This window comes from Taeniopygia guttata, chromosome 32 (assembly GCF_048771995.1).
Source record: "Taeniopygia guttata chromosome 32, bTaeGut7.mat, whole genome shotgun sequence".
Lineage (NCBI taxonomy): Eukaryota > Metazoa > Chordata > Aves > Passeriformes > Estrildidae > Taeniopygia > Taeniopygia guttata.
The window spans coordinates 1,333,067-1,351,317 of record NC_133057.1 but is presented as its reverse complement, the minus strand read 5'-3'; the positions used below and the strand labels follow the sequence as shown (position 1 = coordinate 1,351,317).

Here is an 18,251-nt window from a genome sequence, read left to right as displayed (position 1 = left end):
GGGACACTTGGGGACATTTGGGGACACTTGGGGACACTTGGGGACATTTGGGGTTTTGGGGATTTAGGGTTTTTTTGGGATTTTTTGGGATTTTTTAGTGATTTTTTGTGAATTTTTGTGATTTTTTGTGATTATTTGATGATTTTTTTGTGTATTCTTGGCCTTTTTTGGAGAGATTTTCCAAATGTGGGACATTTGGGATCTTGGGGACATTTGGGGACATTTGGGGACATTTGGGGACATTTGTGGGCATTGAGGGGATTTTGGGATTTTTTGGGGGATTTTTGGGTTTTTTGGGGGTTTTTTTTGTGAATTTTTGTGATTTTTTTGGTGAATTTTCTTCCGTGATTTTTCAGATTTGAGGGATTGGGGACACTTGGGGACATTTGGGGACATTTGGGGACATTTGGGGGAATTTTGGATGACTTCTGGGATATTTGAGACATTGAGGGACACTGGGCTGAACTGGTTCATACTGGTTTATACTGGGACGAACTGGGATGAACTGGGATGACCCTGGGGAGGTGACAAAGGTGACACAGAGGTGACACAGAGGTGACAGAGGTGACAATGCCACCAAGGGTATGACAAGGCCGAGGACGTGGGGAGGGGAATGGGGACAATAAGGGACACCGGGAGCTCTGGGCTGCACTGGGATGAACTGGGATGAACTGGTTTATACTGGGACAAACTGGGATGAACTGGGATGACCCTGGGGAGGTGACACAGAGGTGACAGAGGTGACAATGCCACCAGGGCCCTGTTTGACTGCGACAAGGCCAAGGACGTGGGGAGGGGAATGGGGACAATAAGGGACACCGGGAACTCTGGGCTGTACTGGGATGGACTGGTTCATACTGGGATGAACTGGTTTATACTGGGACGAACTGGGATGAACTGGGAGGACCCCAGGGAGGTGACACAGAGGTGACAATGCCACCAGGGCCCTGTTTGACTATGACAAGGCCAAGGACGTGGGGAGGGGAATGGGGACAATAAGGGACACCGGGAGCTCTGGGCTGTACTGGGATGAGCTGGGATGAACTGGTTTATACTGGGACAAACTGGGATGAACTGGGACGACCCCGGGGAGGTGACACAGAGGTGACAGCGGTGACAAAGGTGACACAGAAGTGACAGAGGTGACAATGCCACCAGGGCCCTGTTTGACTATGACAAGGCCAAGGACGTGGGGAGGGGAATGGGGACACTGGGATGGAATGGGCTGTACTGGGATGAACTGGTTTATACTGGGACAAACTGGGATGAACTGGGATGACCCCGGGGAGGTGACAAAGGTGACACAGAGGTGACAATGCCACCAGGGCCCTGTTTGACTACGACAAGGCCAAGGACGTGGGGAGGGGAATGGGGACACTGGGATGGAATGGGATGGAATAGGACAAACTGAGCTATACTGGGATGAACTGGTTCATACTGGGATGAACTGGTTTATACTGGGATGAGCCCGGGGAGGTGACACCGAGGTGACAATGCCACCAGGGCCCTGTTTGACTATGACAAAGCCAAGGACGTGGGGAGGGGAATGGGGACAATAAGGGACACCGGGAGCTCTGGGCTGTACTGGGCTGTACTGGGACAAACTGGGATGAACTGGTTTATACTGGGCTGACCCCGGGGAGGTGACACCGAGGTGACAATGCCACCAGGGCCCTGTTTGACTGTGACAAGGCCGAGGACGTGGGGAGGGGAATGGGGACACTGGGATGGAATGGGATGGGATGGGCTGTACTGGGACGAACTGGGACAAACTGGGACGAACTGGGATGAACTGGGATGACCCTGGGGAGGTGACACAGCGGTGACAGAGGTGACACAGCGGTGACAGAGGTGACAATGCCACCAGGGCCCTGTTTGACTACAACAAGGCCAAGGACGTGGGGAGGGGAATGGGGACAATAAGGGACACCGGGATGGAATGGGACGGACTGAGCTATACTGGGATGAACTGGGATGAACTGGTTTATACTGGGATGACCCCGGGGAGGTGACACAGAGGTGACAGAGGTGACACAGCGGTGACAATGCCACCAGGGCCCTGTTTGACTACGACAAGGCCAAGGACGTGGGGAGGGGAATGGGGACAATAAGGGACCCTGGGATGGAATGGGACAAACTGAGCTATACTGGGATGAACTGGGCTGTACTGGGCTGTACTGGGATGAACTGGGATGACCCCGGGGAGGTGACACAGAGATGACAGAGGTGACAGAGGTGACACAGAGGTGACAGAGGTGACACAGAGGTGACAATGCCACCAGGGCCCTGTTTGACCACGACAAGGCCAAGGACGTGGGGAGGGGAATGGGGACACTGGGATGGACTGGGATGAACTGGTTTATACTGGGATGAACTGGGACAAACTGGGATGAACTGGGATGAGCCCGGGGAGGTGACAAAAAGGTGACAGAGGTGACAGTGCCACCCCAGGGTATGACAAGGCCAAGGACGTGGGGAGGGGAATGGGGACACTGGGATGGAATGGGATGAACTGGGATGAACTGGTTTATACTGGGACAAACTGGGACACCCTGAGGGTGACCCCGGGGAGGTGACACAGCAGTGACAGCGGTGACAAAGGTGACACAGAGGTGACACAGAGGTGACAATGCCACCAGGGCCCTGTTTGACTACGACAAGGCCAAGGACGTGGGGAGGGGAATGGGGACACTGGGATGGGATGGGATGGAATAGGACAAACTGAGCTATACTGGGATGAACTGGGCTGTACTGGGCTGTACTGGGATGAACTGGGAGGACCCCAGGGAGGTGACACGGAGGTGACAGAGGTGACAATGCCACCAGGGCCCTGTTTGACTACGACAAGGCCAAGGACGTGGGCTTCCTGAGCCAGGCGCTGAGTTTCCGCTTCGGGGACGTGCTGCACGTGCTGGACGCCTCCGACGAGGAGTGGTGGCAGGCCCGGCTGGTGCTGCCCCCCCAGCAGCCCCCCGACATCGGCTTCGTGCCCAGCAAGCGCCGGTGAGACCCTGCTCCCTGCTGGTTTGTACTGGTTTGTACTGGTTTGTACTGGGAGCCGCTGGTTTGTACTGGGAGTCACTGGGAGCGAGCTCTGTTCTGTTTTAATGGGGTTTAATGGCACTGGGAGGGCACTGGGAGGGACTGGGAGGGACTGGGAGGGCACTGGGAGGGCACTGGGAGGGACTGGGAGGGCACTGGTTTGTACTGGGATGGAGTTTAGGGGCACTGGTTTGTACTGGGAGTCACTGGGAGTCACTGGGAGTCACTGGGAGCCACTGGGAGTCACTGGTTTGTACTGGGAGTCACTGGGAGCGAGTTCTGCTCTGTTCTAATGGGCTCTAATGGCACTGGGAGGGACTGGGAGGGCACTGGGAGGGACTGGGATGGAGTTTAGGAGCACTGGTTTATACTGGGAGTCACTGGTTTGTACTGGTTTGTACTGGGAGCCACTGGTTTGTACTGGTTTGTACTGGGAGTCACTGGTTTGTACTGGGAGTGAGCCTGGGGGCACTGGGAGCCAGAACCAGGGAGTTCCAATAGGGTTTAATGGCACTGGGAGGGCACTGGGAGGGACTGGGAGGGACTGGGAGGGCACTGGGAGGGACTGGGATGGAGTTTAGGGGCACTGGTTTGTACTGGTTTGTACTGGGAGTCACTGGTTTGTACTGGGAGTGAGCCTGGGGGCACTGGGAGCAGGATCAGGGAGTTCCAATGGGGTTTAATGGCACTGGGAGGGACTGGGAGGGACTGGGAGGGACTGGGATGGAGTTTAGGGGCACTGGTTTGTACTGGGAGTCACTGGTTTGTACTGGGAGCGAGTCTGGGGGCACTGGGAGCCAGAACCAGGGAGTTCCAATGCGGTTTAATGGCACTGGGAGGGACTGGTTTGTACTGGTTTATACTGGGAGTGGATTTGGAGCAGTTCCAATGGGGTTCAGTGGCACTGGGAGGGACTGGTTTGTACTGGTTTGTACTGGGAGTGGATTTGGAGCAGTTCCAATGGGGTTCAATGGCACTGGTTTGTACTGGTTTGTACTGGTTTGTACTGGGAGGGCACTGGAGCCTTACTGGTGTCACTGGGATTAACTGGGAGCCACTGGGAAGGAACTGGAGCCTTACTGGTGGCTACTGGGAGGGGACTGCTCCTTACTGGTCCTTACTGGTCCTTACTGGTCTGTACTGGTCTTTACTGGTCTGTACTGGTGTTTACTGGTCCATACTGGTTTATACTGGTTCTTGCTGATCCTTACTGGTTCTTACTGGTCTTTACTGGTTCTTGCTGATCCTTACTGGTTCTTACTGGTCTTTACTGGTTCTTGCTGATCCTTACTGGTTCTTACTGGTCTTTACTGGTTCTTGCTGATCCTTACTGGTTCTTACTGGTCTTTACTGGTCCTTACTGGTGTTTACTGGTCCATACTGGTTTATACTGGTCTGTACTGGTCCTTACTGGTCCGTACTGGTTGCAGGGTGGAGCGCCGGGAGTGGACGCGGCTCAAGGCCAAAGATCGGGGGCCGGGGGCTCAAGGTGGGGCCCCAAAATCCCCCCAAAAAATCCCCAAAATTCCCAAAATTTTCCCCAAAAGATCCCAAAAATGCCCCCAAAAAATCCCCAAAATGCCCCCAAAAAATCCCCAAAAATCCCCCCCAAGAATTCCCAAAAATTTCCTCAAAAGATCCCAAATATCCCCCCAAAAAGTCAAAATTCCCCCCGAAAAATTCCCCAAATTCCCCCAAAATTTCGCCCCCCAAAACCCCCAAAATTCTTCCCCAAAAAATCTCAAAAAATTACCAAAATTCCACCCAAAATCCAAAAAATTCCCCCAAATCCCCCCCAAAATCCCAAAAAATGCCCCAAAAAATCCCCCCCAAAAAAACTCAAAAAAAAAAAAAATCCCAAAAAAATTCTTCCCAAAAAATCCGCAAAAAATCCCCAAAAAAATCTCCAAAAATCCCCAAAAAAATCTCCAAAAATCCCCAAAAAAATCTCCAAAAAATCCCCAAAAATCAAAAAAATCCCCCAAAATTCTCCCCAAAAAATCCCCCCAAAATTCCCATAAAATCTCAAAAAATCCCCCAAAAAATTCCCAAAAAATCTCCAAAAATCCCCCAAAAAATCCAAAAAAATTCACAATAAAATCCCAAAAAATACCAAAAATTCCCCAAAACTCCCCCAAAAATTCCCAAAATCCCCCAAAATTCCCAAAAACCTCCAAAATCCCCAAAATCCCCCAAAATCCATGGATCTCCGCAGGCCGCGAGGACGCCGTGCTGAGCTACGAGACGGTGACGCAGATGGAAGGTGAATTTTGGGCTGAAATCCCGGGATTTTGGGGTTTCCCCCGGGATTTTGGGGTTTCCCCCTTCGGAATTTGGGGAAATTTGGGGAATTTTGGGGAAATTTTGGGAATTTTGCCCTCCCCAGTTCACTACGCGCGGCCGATCATCATCCTGGGCCCCACCAAGGATCGCGTCAACGACGATCTCCTGTCGGAATTCCCCGAAAAATTCGGATCCTGCGTCCCCCGTGAGTCACCTGGGCACACCTGGGGGCACCTGGGCACACCTGGGCACACCTGGGCACACCTGGGACACACCTGGGATACACCTGAGATACACCTGGGGGCACCTGGGGGCACACCTGGGCACACCTGGGCACACCTGGGGGGGACACATGGGGAGCTCCTGTCGGAATTCCCCGAAAAATTAGGATCCTGCGTCCCCCGTGAGTCACCTGGGCACACCTGGGCACACCTGGGCACACCTGGGGGCACCTGGGCACACCTGGGATACACCTGGGCACACCTGGGCACACCTGAGATACACCTGGGGGTACTTGGGGTCATCAGGAACACACCTGGGCACACCTGGACACAGCTGAGATACACCTGGGAATACCTGGGCACACCTGGGGCACACCTGGCAGCATCAGGAACACACCTGGGCACACCTGGGCCCCGTTTATCCCACATTTACCCCACATTTATCCCACTTTTTGGGGGTGTTACCTGCCCCAGGTGTGTCTCACCTGTCCCCCTGCAGACACGACGCAGAGGTCAATGGCCGCGATTATCACACCTGGGCCCCATTTATCCCACATTTACCCCACATCTCAGGGTTTTTACCTGCCCCAGGTGTGTCTCACCTGCCCCAGGTGTGTCTCACCTGTCTCACCTGCAGACACGACGCGGCCCAAGCGCGAGTACGAGGTGGATGGACGTGATTATCACTTCGTGGCCTCGCGGGAGCGGATGGAGAAGGACATCCAGGGCCACAAGTTCATCGAGGCGGGGCAGTACAACAGTCACCTGTACGGCACCAGCGTGCAGTCCGTGCGCGAGGTGGCAGAGCAGGTGAGCACACCTGGGCACACCTGGGCATGGCTGGGATACACCTGGGTACTGCTGGGCACACCTGAGCACAGCTGGGATACACCTGGGCACTGTTGGGATACACCTGGGCACACCTGGGCACACCTGGGCACACCTGGGGGCACCTGGGATACACCTGGGTACTGCTGGGTACTGCTGGGCACACCTGAGCACACCCAGGATACACCTGGGTACTGCTGGGATACACCTGAGCACACCCAGGATACACCTGGGTACTGCTGGGATACACCTGGGTACTGCTGGGGGCACCTGGGATACACCTGGGCACACCTGGGCACACCTGAGCTCACCTGGGGCACATCTGGGTCACACCTGGGCACACCTGGGCACACCTGAGCTCACCTGGGATACACCTGGGTACTGCTGGGATACACCTGGGCATACCTGGGCACACCTGAGATACACCTGGGGCACACCTGGGGCACACCTGGGCACACCTGGGCACACCTGGGACACACATTGGCACAGCTGGGATACACCTGGGCACACCTGAGCTCACCTGTGCCACCCGCAGGGCAAGCACTGCATCCTGGACGTGTCTGGGGGGAAATGGGGGTACCTGGGGCACACCTGGGCACACCTGGGCACTGCTGGGATACACCTGGGGCACACCTGAGCTCACCTGGGGCACACCTGGGGCACACCTGAGCTTACCTGAGGCACACCTGGGGCACACCTGGGGCACACCTGGGCACATGTGGGGCACACCTGGGCACACCTGTGGCACACCTGAGCTCACCTGGGGCACACCTGTGCCCACCTGAGCTCACCTGTGCCACCCGCAGGGCAAGCACTGCATCCTGGACGTGTCTGGGGGAAATGGGGGTACATGGGGCACACCTGGGCACACACCTGGGCACATCTGGGGCACACCTGGGGCACACCTGGGCACACCTGAGCACACCTGTGATACACCTGGGTACACCTGGGGCACACCCGTGCCCACCTGAGCTCACCTGTGCCACCCGCAGGGCAAGCACTGCATCCTGGACGTGTCTGGGGGGAAATGGGGGTACCTGGGTCACACCTGGGCACACCTGGGGCACTGCTGGGATACACCTGGGGCACACCTGGGCACACCTGGGCACACCTGGGATACACCTGGGGCACACCTGGGCACAGCTGGACACACCTGGGCACACCTGGGATACACCTGGGGAACACCTGAGCTCACCTGGGCACACCTGGGCACACCTGGGTACTGCTGGGATACACCTGGGACCTGCTGGGATACACCTGGGATACACCTGGGGGTACCTGGGTACTGCTGGGACACACCTGGGGCACACCTGGGCACACCTGGGTCACACCTGAGCACACCTGGGGCACACCTGGGCACACCTGTGCCCACCTGAGCTCACCTGTGCCACCCTCAGGGCAAGCACTGCATCCTGGACGTGTCTGGGGGGAAATGGGGGTACCTGGGGCACACCTGGGGCACAGCTGGGCACACCTGGGCACACCTGGGTCACACCCAGGGCACACCTGGGTCACACCTGGGGGCACTTGGGGCACACCTGGGCACACCTGAGCTCACCTGTGCCACACCTGGGTCACACCTGGGCACACCTGGGGCACACCTGGGCACACCTGAGTCATACCTGGGCACACCTGGGATACACCTGGGCACACCTGGGCACACCTGGGCACACCTGAGCCTCACCTGTGCCACCCGCAGGGCAAGCACTGCATCCTGGACGTGTCGGCCAACGCGGTGCGGCGGCTCCAGGCGGCGCAGCTGCACCCGATCGCCATCTTCATCCGGCCCAAATCCCTGCAGAACGTGCTGTGAGTCACCTGGGCACACCTGGGCACACCTGGGGGCACCTGGGCACACCTGGGCAGTGATTCTGGGGGGATTTTGAGGGGTTTTGGGGCACCCGATCGCCATCTTCATCCGGCCCAAATCCCTGCAGAACGTGCTGTGAGTCACCTGGCACACCTGGGCACACCTAGGATACACCTGGGCACACCTGGGCAGTGATTCTGGGGGGTTTTGGGGGGTTTTGGGGCACCCGATCGCCATCTTCATCTGGCCCAAATCCCTGCAGAACGTGCTGTGAGTCACCTGGCACACCTGGGCACACCTGGGGCACACCTGGGCACAGCTGGGGCACACCTGGGGACACCTGGGCACACCTGGGCAGTGATTCTGGGGGGATTTTGAGGGGTTTTGGGGCACCCGATCGCCATCTTCATCCGGCCCAAATCCCTGCAGAACGTGCTGTGAGTCACCTGGCACACCTGGGCACACCTGGGCACACCTGGGCACACCTGGGCACACCTGGGAGCACCTGGGCAGTGATTCTGGGGGGATTTTGGGGGGTTTGGGGGCACCCAAATCCCTGCAGAATGTGCTGTGAGTCACCTGGGCACACCTGGGAGCACCTGGGCACACCTGGGGGCACACCTGGGCACACCTGGGCACACCTGGGCGGTGATTTTGGGTGGAATTTGAGGGGTTTTGGGGGCGTGGCTTGGGCCCAAAGAAAGGGGAAACTGAGGCAGGAGGGGGCGTGGCCATCGACTGCATAATTGTGGCTGATTTGCATAATGGGCGTGGCTTCGAATCAGTAGGTGGAGCTGTGTGATTGACAGGTGAGGTGGGCGTGGCTTTGTGGATGGGCGTGGCCTCTTATGAATGACGTTTTGTGTGGGCGGGGCTTGTGGGCGTGTCCTGGCAGTTCCAGGTGTGCCCAGGTGTGCTGGGTGTGTCAGTGGGCGTGGCCAGGTGAGCTGGGCGTGTCAGTGGGCGTGTCCAGGTGTGGTGGGTGTGTCAGTGGGCGTGTCCAGGTGAACTGGGCGTGGCCAGTGGGCCCATTTTGGGAGCTGTGGGTGTGTCCAGGTGAGGTGGGCGTGGCCAGGTGTGGTGGGCGTGTCAGTGGGCATGGCCATGTAAACTGGGTGTGTCAGTGGGTGTGGCCAGGTGTGGTGTGCGTGTCAGTGGGCGTGGCCATGGACTGATGGGGAAATCCGTGGAATTTTGGGCGTGTCCAGGTGAACTGGGCGTGGCCAGTGGGCACCTTTTGGGTAGTGTGGGTGTGGCCAGGTGAGGTGGGCATGGCCAGGTGAGGTGGGCGTGGCCAGTGGGCACCTTTTGGGAAGTGTGGGTGTGGCCAGGTGAGGTGGGCGTGGCCAGGTGAGGTGGGCATGTCTGGGTGAGGTGGGCATGGCCAGGTGAGGTGGGCGTGTCTGGGTGAGGTGGGCGTGGCCAGTGGGCACCTTTTGGGAATTTGGGTGTGCCCAGGTGTGATGGGTGTGGCTGTGGGCAAGGCCGTGTGGGATGGGCATGTCTGGGAGGTTCAGGGCGTGTCCAGGTGAGGTGGGCGTGGCCAGGTGAGGTGGGCGTGTCCCCATCCGGCCCCGCCCCCGCAGGGAGATCTCCAAGCGCGTCAGCGAGGAGCAGGCGCGGAAAGCGTTCGACAGAGCCACCAAGCTGGAGCAGGAGTTCACCGAGTGCTTCTCAGGTGGGCACACCTGGGCACGGCTGGGCATGGCTGGGGACACCTGGGTACAGCTGGGCACACCTGGGTACACCTGGGATACACCTGGGTACACCTGGGCACACCTGGGCACACGTGGGCACACCTGGGATACACCTGGGTACACCTGGGATACACCTGGGCACGGCTGGGGACTGCTGGGCACACCTGGGCACAGCTGGGCACAGCTGGGAGCACCCAAAAATCCCCAAAATTCCCCTAAAATCCCTTTTTTAAAAATTATTTCCCACCTGTAAAGGTCTCTACCTGCCCCAAACCTCCCCAAAATTCGCCTCAAATCCCCATTTTATTTATCTCCACCCATCCCAAACCTCCCAAAATCCCCAAAATTCCCCTAAAATTCCCTTTTCTTACCCTACAAAGATCTCTGCCTTCCCCAAACTGCCCCAAACCTCCCCAAAATTCCCCTAAAATCCCTTTTTTATTCACCTCCAAAGATCTCTAACTACCACAACCCCCCCAGACCTCCCCAAATCCCCAAAATTCCCCTAAAATCTCTTTTTTTTCCAACTGTAAAGGTTTCTACCCACCCTAAACCCCCCAGAAAATTCCCGAAATTCCCCTCAAATACCCATTTTATTTATCTCCAAAAGTTTCCACCTGCCCCAGACCTCCCCAAAATCCCCAACAATTCCCCTAAAATCCCTTTTTTATTCTCCTTCAATGATCTCTAACCACCCCGAATCTCCCCGAAATCCCCGAAATTCCCCTCAAATCCCCATTTTATTTATCCCCACCTACTCCAAACCCCCGAAATCCCCGAAATTCCCCTAAAATCCCCATTTTATTTATCTCCACCCCCCAAAACCCCCCGAAATTCCCCTCAAATCCCCATTTTATTTATTCCCACCCCCCCAAACTCCCCAAACCCCCCGAAATTCCCCTCAAATCCCCATTTTCTTTATCCCCACCCATCCCAAACCCCCCGAAATTCCTCTAAAATCCCTTTTTTATTCTCCTTCAATGATCTCTAACCCCCCCAAACCCCCCAAAACCCCCCCAAACTCCCCTCAAATCCCCATTTTCTGTATCCCCATCCATCCCAAACCCCCCAAAATCCCCAAAATTCCCCCGAAATCCCCCTCAAATCCCCGTTTTATTTATCCCCACCTCCCCAAAATCCCCAAAATTTCCCTCAAATCCCCATTTTATTTATCTCCACCCCCCCAAAATTCCCCCCAAATCCCCATTTTATTTATCCCCACCCATCCCAAACCCCCCGAAATTCCCCCAAAATCCCCATTTTATTTATCCCCACCCCCCAAACCCCCCAAAATCCCCCTAAAATCCCATTTTTCGGCGCAGCCATGGTGGAAGGCGACAGCTTCGAGGAGATTTACCACAAAGTGAAGCGCGTCATCGAGGACCTCTCAGGACCGTTCATTTGGGTCCCGGCCCGCGAGCGGCTCTAGGGCCGGGGGGGACCCCAAAACCGCCCCCGACCCCCCAAAACCCACAGGAAAACCCCCCCAGAACCCACCGGGATTCCCAACACGGTGGGGGAGGGGTTTGGTGGTTTTTTTTGGTTTTTTTTGGTTTTTTGGGTTTTTTTTTTGTTTTTTTGGGACTTCTCCGGTGGTTTTTGGGGGGGAACAGCCCCCGAAATTTGGACTCTTTGGGGTTTTTTTGTACATATTTAAGCTCTATATTTGTAACGCCCCGAGGGGCCCCCGAATCGGCCCCTCCCGGCCCCGAAAATTGGGGGGAGGGGAGGGGGGGGTTTGGGGGGGGGGGGGGAGGGGTTTGGGGTTCCTCCCCCTCCCCCCCCCCGGGCCCCTCCCCCTCCCCCCTCCCTCGGCGTGGGAAAAAAGGGGGGGAGGGGAGATGAGAGTATTTTGCATAGAAATTATGGAATTGTGGGAATAAAGCGATGGAGACGCCGGAGGTTCGGGATTGGGGGGGGATGGGAGGGGAATTTGGGGGTGGGGGGACCCCCAAAATTTTGGGGGATTTTTTTAGGGAATTTTTGGGATTGGAAGAGGTCGTTGTGGGCTTAAATGGGGAGTTTGGGGTGTCAGGCGGATTTGGGGGGGTCATGGGTGGGATTTTGGGGGCGCCGGCGGACGGAGATCCCCGCGGAGTTGGAATTTGGGGAGATTTTGGGGGGTTTTGGGGTCGGAAAGACGCGTGGGAACGGTAACGGGAGCGGCAGCCAATCAGAAGCGAGAGCGCTCAATGGAGGCGTGGCCAAGGCGGTTTGTGAATGGAGGGCGGAGTTTATCAATGGAGGGCGGGATTTATGAATGGAGGGCGGAGTTTATCAATGGAGGGCGGGATTTATGAATGGAGGGCGGAGTTTTCCCACCCCATCACCACCTCCACACCACTCCCCCGCCCTAATTATCGCTAATTACCGATTATAATTAATTTATTACCGACCAAAAAAAGGGGGGAGACTCCCCTGGAATGGGGGGACCCCAAATTTATTTGAGGGGTGGGGGAGGGGCGCTATGGCCACGCCCATTTCCCATATTGGGGGGGGCAGCCCCTCCCCCACCTTGGTCCGAGGGATTTTTTGGGGTCCCGAGGGGGAATTTTGGGGTCCCTGAGGTTTTGGGGGATCCCGGGAAGGTTTTTAGGGGGTCCCATAAAAATTTGGGATCACCCCAGGTGAGATTTTGAGGGTCCCAGAGGATGGGAATTGCCCCAAAATCCTCTTTTCATCCTCAAAAAAATCCCAATTTTGGGGGGATTTTTGGGTTTTTTTTGGGGTGCTTGAGATTTTGGGGTCACTCCTTTTTGGGGTGGGGGTCCCGGGAGCCCCCCAAAAGCAGCACCTGGGCCAGCAGGACCCCGTTGCAGGTGGCCGAGGCCGCGAAGGTGGAGGCCAAAAGGAGATCCCCCGTTTCCTGCAGGAGAAATTTGGGGGATTTTGGGACTTTGGAAAGAATTTTGGGGGTCCTTGAGAGAGATTTGGGAGTTTGGAAAGAATTTTGGGGGTCCTGGGGAGGGATTTGGGGGATTTCAGGGGGGTTTAGGAGAAATTTTGGAGTTTTAAATGGATTTTAAGGGTAATTTCAGGATTTTGGGAGAATTTTGGGGTCTCGAGGGAATTTTTTGGGGTTTAGGGGAAATTTGGGGGTTTAAATGGAGTTTAGGAGGAATTTTGGGGGGAAAATTCGGGATTTTGGGGGATTTTGGGGTGGGTTAAAAGGTTCTGAGAGGATTGGGGGATATTTGGGGCAAATTTGAGGAAATTTGGGGGATCCTGGGAAGGTTTAAAGGGAATTTTGGGGGTTTGAGGGGAATTTTGAGGGACTTTAGAGAGAATTTGGGAATTTTGAGGAGTTTTGGGGGAAAATTGGGGGAATTTTGGGGGGTCCTGGGGGGGATTTGAGATTTTAAGAGAATTTGAGGAGGAATTTGGGGAATTTAAAGGAGTTCTGGGGGGGTTTAAAATCCAGAATTTTTGGGATTTGGGAATTTTTGGGGAGGGGTCTCACCATGAGGGGGATAAATTTGGGGGATCCTGAGTGAATTTGGGGTGGATTTGGGTAAGAATTTGGGGGTTTTGGGGTTTCTGGGTGGGTTTTGAGAGTCGGGATTTTTTTTGGGATTTGGGAATTTTTTGGGATTTGGGATTTGGGAATTTTTGGGGAGGGGTCTCACCATGAGTGGCTGAATTTGGGGGGTCCTGAGTGAATTTGGGGTGGATTTGGGTACGAATTTGGGGGTTTTGGGGGCTCTGGGTGGGTTTTGAAAGCTGGGATTTTTTTGGGGATTTGGGAATTTTTTGGGATTTGGGATTTGGGAATTTTTGGGGAGGGGTCTCACCGTGAGGGAGGTGAAGATTCGGGCCAGAGCCCCCCCAAAAAGGAGCCCCGTGGAGACCCCCGAAAGCTGCCCCGTGTGGCCCTGCCGGGCGTTGGTGACGATCTGGATCAGCTGCAAAAGGAATTTTGGGGGATTTTGGGGGGATTTTGGGGAGTTCCCAAAAATTTGGGAGCCCCAAAATCTTCCCTGACCAATCAAAGAGCTCGAAAGAGTCCAAAAAATGGAGAAAAAGCCACGAATTGGCCCAAAATAATCCCGAAATCCCAGGGGAATTTGGGGGGTTTGGCTAAAATTCATCCCAAAAAAAACCCCAAAATCCCTTCAGGACCCCCCAAATTGTCCCAAAATCATCCCCAGACCTCCCAAATTTCACTCAGGACCCCCCAAAACTCCACAGGGTCCCAAAATCCCTTTTAGGACCCCCCAAAATTCACTTTAAATGCCCCCAAACCCCCCCCAGGACCCACCAAAATTCCCCCAAACTTCTCCAGGATGCCCCAAATTTTCCCAAAACTTTTCCAAATTCTCTTTAACTCATCCAGGACCCCCAAAAATCCCCCTAAAATCACTTTTAATCTCCTCAAACCCCTCCAGGACCCCCAAAATCCTCCCCATAATCCCCCAAAAATCCCTTTTATCCTCCTCAAACCCCTCCAGGACCCCCCAAAATCCACCCAAAATTCCCTTTTAACTTCCCCAGACCCCTCCAGAACCCCCAAATTCTCCTCAAAATTCCCCCAAATATTCCCCAAAAACCCTTTCAATCTCCTAAGACTCCTCCAGAACCCCAAAATCCTCCCCAAAATAACCCCAAAAATCACTTTTAACCACCCCAAACCCCTCCAGAACCCCCAAATCCTCCCCATAATCCCCCCAAATTCCCTTTTAAAATCCCTAAAACTCTCCAGGACCCCCCAAAATCCCCCAAAATTCCCTTTTAACCTCCCCAAACCCCTCCAGAACACCCAAAATCCTCCCTAAAATCACCCAAAAATCCCTTTTAACCTCCTCAAACCCCTCCAGGACCCCCAAAATCCCCCCAAAATAACCCCAAAAATCACTTTTATCCTCCCCAAACCCCTCCAGGACCCCCAAAATCCCCCAAAATTCCCTTTTATCCTCCCCAGACCCCTCCAGAACACCCAAAATCCTCCCTAAAATCCCCCAAAAATCCTTTTTATCCTCCCCAAAATCCCTTTTATCCTCCCCAAACCCCTCCAGGACCCCCCAAAATCCTCCCAAAATTCCCTTTTATCCTCCCAAAAATCCCTTTTATCCTCCCCAAAATCCCTTTTATCCTCCCCAAACCCCTCCAGGACCCCCAAAATCCCCCAAAAATCCCTTTTATCCTCCCCAAAATCCCTTTTATCCTCCCCAAAATCCCCTTTTATCCTCCCCAAACCCCTCCAGGACCCCCAAAATTCCCTTTTATCCTCCCCAGACCCCTCCAGAACACCCAAAATCCTCCCTAAAATCACCCAAAAATCCCTTTTAACCTCCCCAGACCCCTCCAGGACCCCCCAAAATCCCCCCAAAATTCCCTTTTATCCTCCCAAAAATCCCTTTTATCCTCCCCAGACCCCTCCAGGACCCCCAAAATCCCCAAACCCCCCAACCCCCACCCTGCTGAGGATGATGATGGGCAGGTTCAGGGCCTGCAGGGCGGTGACGAAGCTCAGCGGCGTCAGCGGAGACACCAAAAGCCCCAAAAACGCCCCAAAAACGGCCACCAGCGCCAGCCCTGGGGGGGAGGGGACAAAAAGGGGGTCAGGGGGTCCCCAAAAAATCCCCAAAATCCTCAAATCCCCCCCAAAATGCAGCACAAACCTCGGCCGGTGCGGCCCCCGAAGTGCAGGATGAGGAAGAGGAGGGTGAGGGTCTGCAGGAAGAGGAAGAGCGACTCCCCCCAAGCGCTGCCGGAATTTGGGGGGGTCAGGAGGGGGTCGGGACCCCCCAAAAATGGGGTTGGGAGGTCCCAGAATCCCCCAGGAGGTGAAAAATGGGGAAAATCCCATGAGAAATGAAGGGAAAATGGCTTAAAATACACCCAAAACACCACAAAAGTTCATAAAATTCCCACCAAATTCCCCAAATCTCCCCCAAATCCTTCCCAAACTTCCCAAAGCCCCTCAAACCCCCCCAAATCCCCTCCCAAAACCCCAAAATTCACCCCAAACCCCACAAATCCACCCCATCCCTTCCCCAAATCCCTTCCAAACTTCCCAGGACCCCCCAAATCCCCCCAAAAATCCCCCAAATCCACCCCAAATCCCCTCAAACCTCCCAAAACCACCCCAAATCCACCCCCAAAACCCTCCCAAACTTCCAGGGACCCCCAAATCCCTCCCAAACCCCCTAAAACGACCCCAAATCCCCCCCCCCAAACCCCAAATCCCTCCCAAACTTGCCAGGACCCCCCAAATCCCCCCCAAACCTCCCAAAACCACCCCAAATCCCCCCCAAAATCCCAAATTCACCTCAAATCCACCCCCCAAAGTTGCCAGAACCCCCAAATCCCCCTCAAACCTCCCAAAACCACCCCAAATTCCCCCCCAAAATCCCAAATTCTCCCAAAATCCACCTCCAAATCCCCCCCAGACTTCCCAGGACCCCCCAAATCCCCCTCAAACCTCCCAAAACCACCCCAAATCCCCCCCAAAACCCCAAATTCCCCCAAAATCCACCTCCAGATCCCTCCCAAACTTCCCAGAACCCCCCAAATCCCCCCAAATCCCCAAAATCCCCCTCAAAATCCCTCAAATCCCCAAAATCCACCCCAAATCCCCCACAAATCCCCAAAATCCCCCTCAAAATCCCTCAAATCCCCAAAATCCACCCCAAATCCCTCTCAAACTCACCCCAACGCCCCCAAAATCCTCCCAAATACTCTCAAATCCCCCCCAAATCCCCCCAAAAATCCCCAAAACCCACCCTAAATCCCCTCAAATCTCCCCCAAATTCACCCCAAATCCCCCCCAGACTTCCCAGAAGCCCCAAAATGCCCCGAAATCGCCCCAAACCTGAAGGGGAAGCTCCTGGCGCAGCCGTAGCCGACGGAGCCCCCCAGAGCCAACAGCTCCAGCAGCACCGAGGGGAGGCTGAGACCCCCCCCACTGCGGGACCCCCAAACCTTCAGCAGCTGGGGAACCTTCACTGGGGGGAAATTGGGTTAAAATCCTAAAAAAACCCCAAAAATCCACCCCAAAATACCCAAAAACTGCACTAAAATAGCCAAAAATAGCTTAAAAATACATCAAAACTCCCCCCCAGGGACCCCCAAACCTTCAGCAGCTGGGGAACCTTCACTGGGGGGAAATTGGGTTAAAATCCTAAAAAAACCCCAAAAATCCACCCCAAAATACACAAAAACCGCACTAAAATAGCCAAAAACCACATTAAAATAGCAAAAAACCACATTAAAATAGCCAAAAATTGCCCCTAAATGCACCCCCAGGGTCCCCCAAACCTTCAGCAGCTGAGGAACCTTCACTGGGGGGAAATTGGGTTAAAATCCAAAAAAACCCCAAAATCCACCCCAAAATACCCCAAAACTGCCCTAAAATACCCCAAATATGCTTTAAAATACCCCAAAATTACCCTTAAATGGGCCCCAGGGACCCCTAAACCTTCAGCAGCTGCAGGAGTTTCATTTGGGGAGGAAAAAGGGGTCAGGGATCCCAAAAAATCCCCCCAAAATCCCCCCAAATTTATCCTAAAATAATTTGGGATCCCAAAACCCCCAAAATCACCTCAGATCCCCCCAAAATCTCACCCAGGACGGATCCCGCCACGATCCCATAGCCCAGAACTTTGCTCAGGAGGATTTTCAAGCACGGAACTGCAGAGAAAGGAGAAAGTTGAGGTGAAGTGACCCCAAAATTCCCAAAAATCCCTCAAAATCCCCTAAAAATTCCTAAAAATTCCTCAAAATTTGGGATTCCCCCTCAACCAAAACAAAGATGGCGGCGGCATCGCCTCACAGCCAAAGCAAAGATGGCGGCGCTGCTTTTCCCGCGCCCAAAACAAAGATGGCGGCGCCCCCTCAAAACTCCTGCCCGTAACCAAAATGGCGGCCGCTCCCACAGCCCTTAAAGACGCCCCAAAACCCCCTCAAAACCCCCCAAAAGCCCCAAAACCGCCCCCCGCAGCCCCGCGGCACCATGGAGGAGCTGGAAGCGCAGGAAGAATTGATCGAAGCAGTGCTCGGGCAGCAGGAACGGGACGAGCCAAGGCCGGAGCGGCTCCATGGCGGCTCCCGCGCTGAGGGGAAAACGGCGGGAAACGCCCCGCGCACGTCGTGATTGGCTGAGACGCCAAAAGATCCCGCCCCTCTAAACCCACCCCGTAATTCTATTGGTTAAACTAGAGAATATACCTGCCAATCAAAATCTGCACCGAGCTGCGATTGGTCAATGGATTATTGCGCAACGCGATTGGCTGAGTGGGCGTACAGCTCCGCCCCCCGCCGGCGAAGCGAGCTGTGATTGGTCAGTTTTTTATTAAAACGATTAAAGATTTAAATCCCCCCCTCATACCACGGAAATCCCCCAGATTCACCCAAATTTTGGGTCCGGAGCGG

The 18,251-nt window shown here is 54.9% G+C and overlaps 2 protein-coding genes across 15 annotated transcripts in view; one reads left to right on the top strand and one right to left on the bottom strand.

The window, feature by feature from the left end:
- Positions 1-11,780, top strand: part of DLG4 (discs large MAGUK scaffold protein 4) — a 44,313-nt gene extending 32,533 nt beyond the window's left edge. For all 13 annotated transcript variants that reach the window (XM_072920610.1, XM_072920609.1, XM_072920608.1 and 10 more), the window contains 8 exons: positions 2,827-3,003; positions 4,473-4,531; positions 5,258-5,305; positions 5,429-5,530; positions 6,184-6,356; positions 8,074-8,183; positions 9,771-9,862; positions 11,204-11,780. In XM_072920610.1, the coding sequence (XP_072776711.1) occupies positions 2,827-3,003; positions 4,473-4,531; positions 5,258-5,305; positions 5,429-5,530; positions 6,184-6,356; positions 8,074-8,183; positions 9,771-9,862; positions 11,204-11,310 (868 nt within the window). In that variant the 3' untranslated portion in view covers positions 11,311-11,780. The remainder of the gene's footprint in view (positions 1-2,826; positions 3,004-4,472; positions 4,532-5,257; positions 5,306-5,428; positions 5,531-6,183; positions 6,357-8,073; positions 8,184-9,770; positions 9,863-11,203) is intronic.
- A 468-nt stretch (positions 11,781-12,248) lies between these two features.
- MPDU1 (mannose-P-dolichol utilization defect 1) lies at positions 12,249-17,988 on the bottom strand. 2 transcript variants are annotated; one of them, XM_072920656.1, is made up of 8 exons: positions 17,832-17,988; positions 17,445-17,510; positions 17,139-17,161; positions 16,693-16,802; positions 15,500-15,585; positions 15,295-15,413; positions 13,673-13,783; positions 12,249-12,747 (listed from the first exon to the last, which is right to left on the bottom strand). In XM_072920656.1, the coding sequence occupies exons 1-8, from the start codon at positions 17,917-17,919 to the stop codon at positions 12,628-12,630; spliced, it is 723 nt and encodes a 240-aa protein (XP_072776757.1). In that variant the 5' UTR covers positions 17,920-17,988; the 3' UTR covers positions 12,249-12,627. The 2 variants fall into 2 exon arrangements, with proteins under 2 accessions (XP_072776757.1, XP_072776756.1); XM_072920655.1 differs by lacking the exon at positions 17,139-17,161 and having other exon boundaries at positions 16,693-16,825; positions 17,832-17,987.
- Between the last annotated feature and the right edge of the window lie 263 nt (positions 17,989-18,251).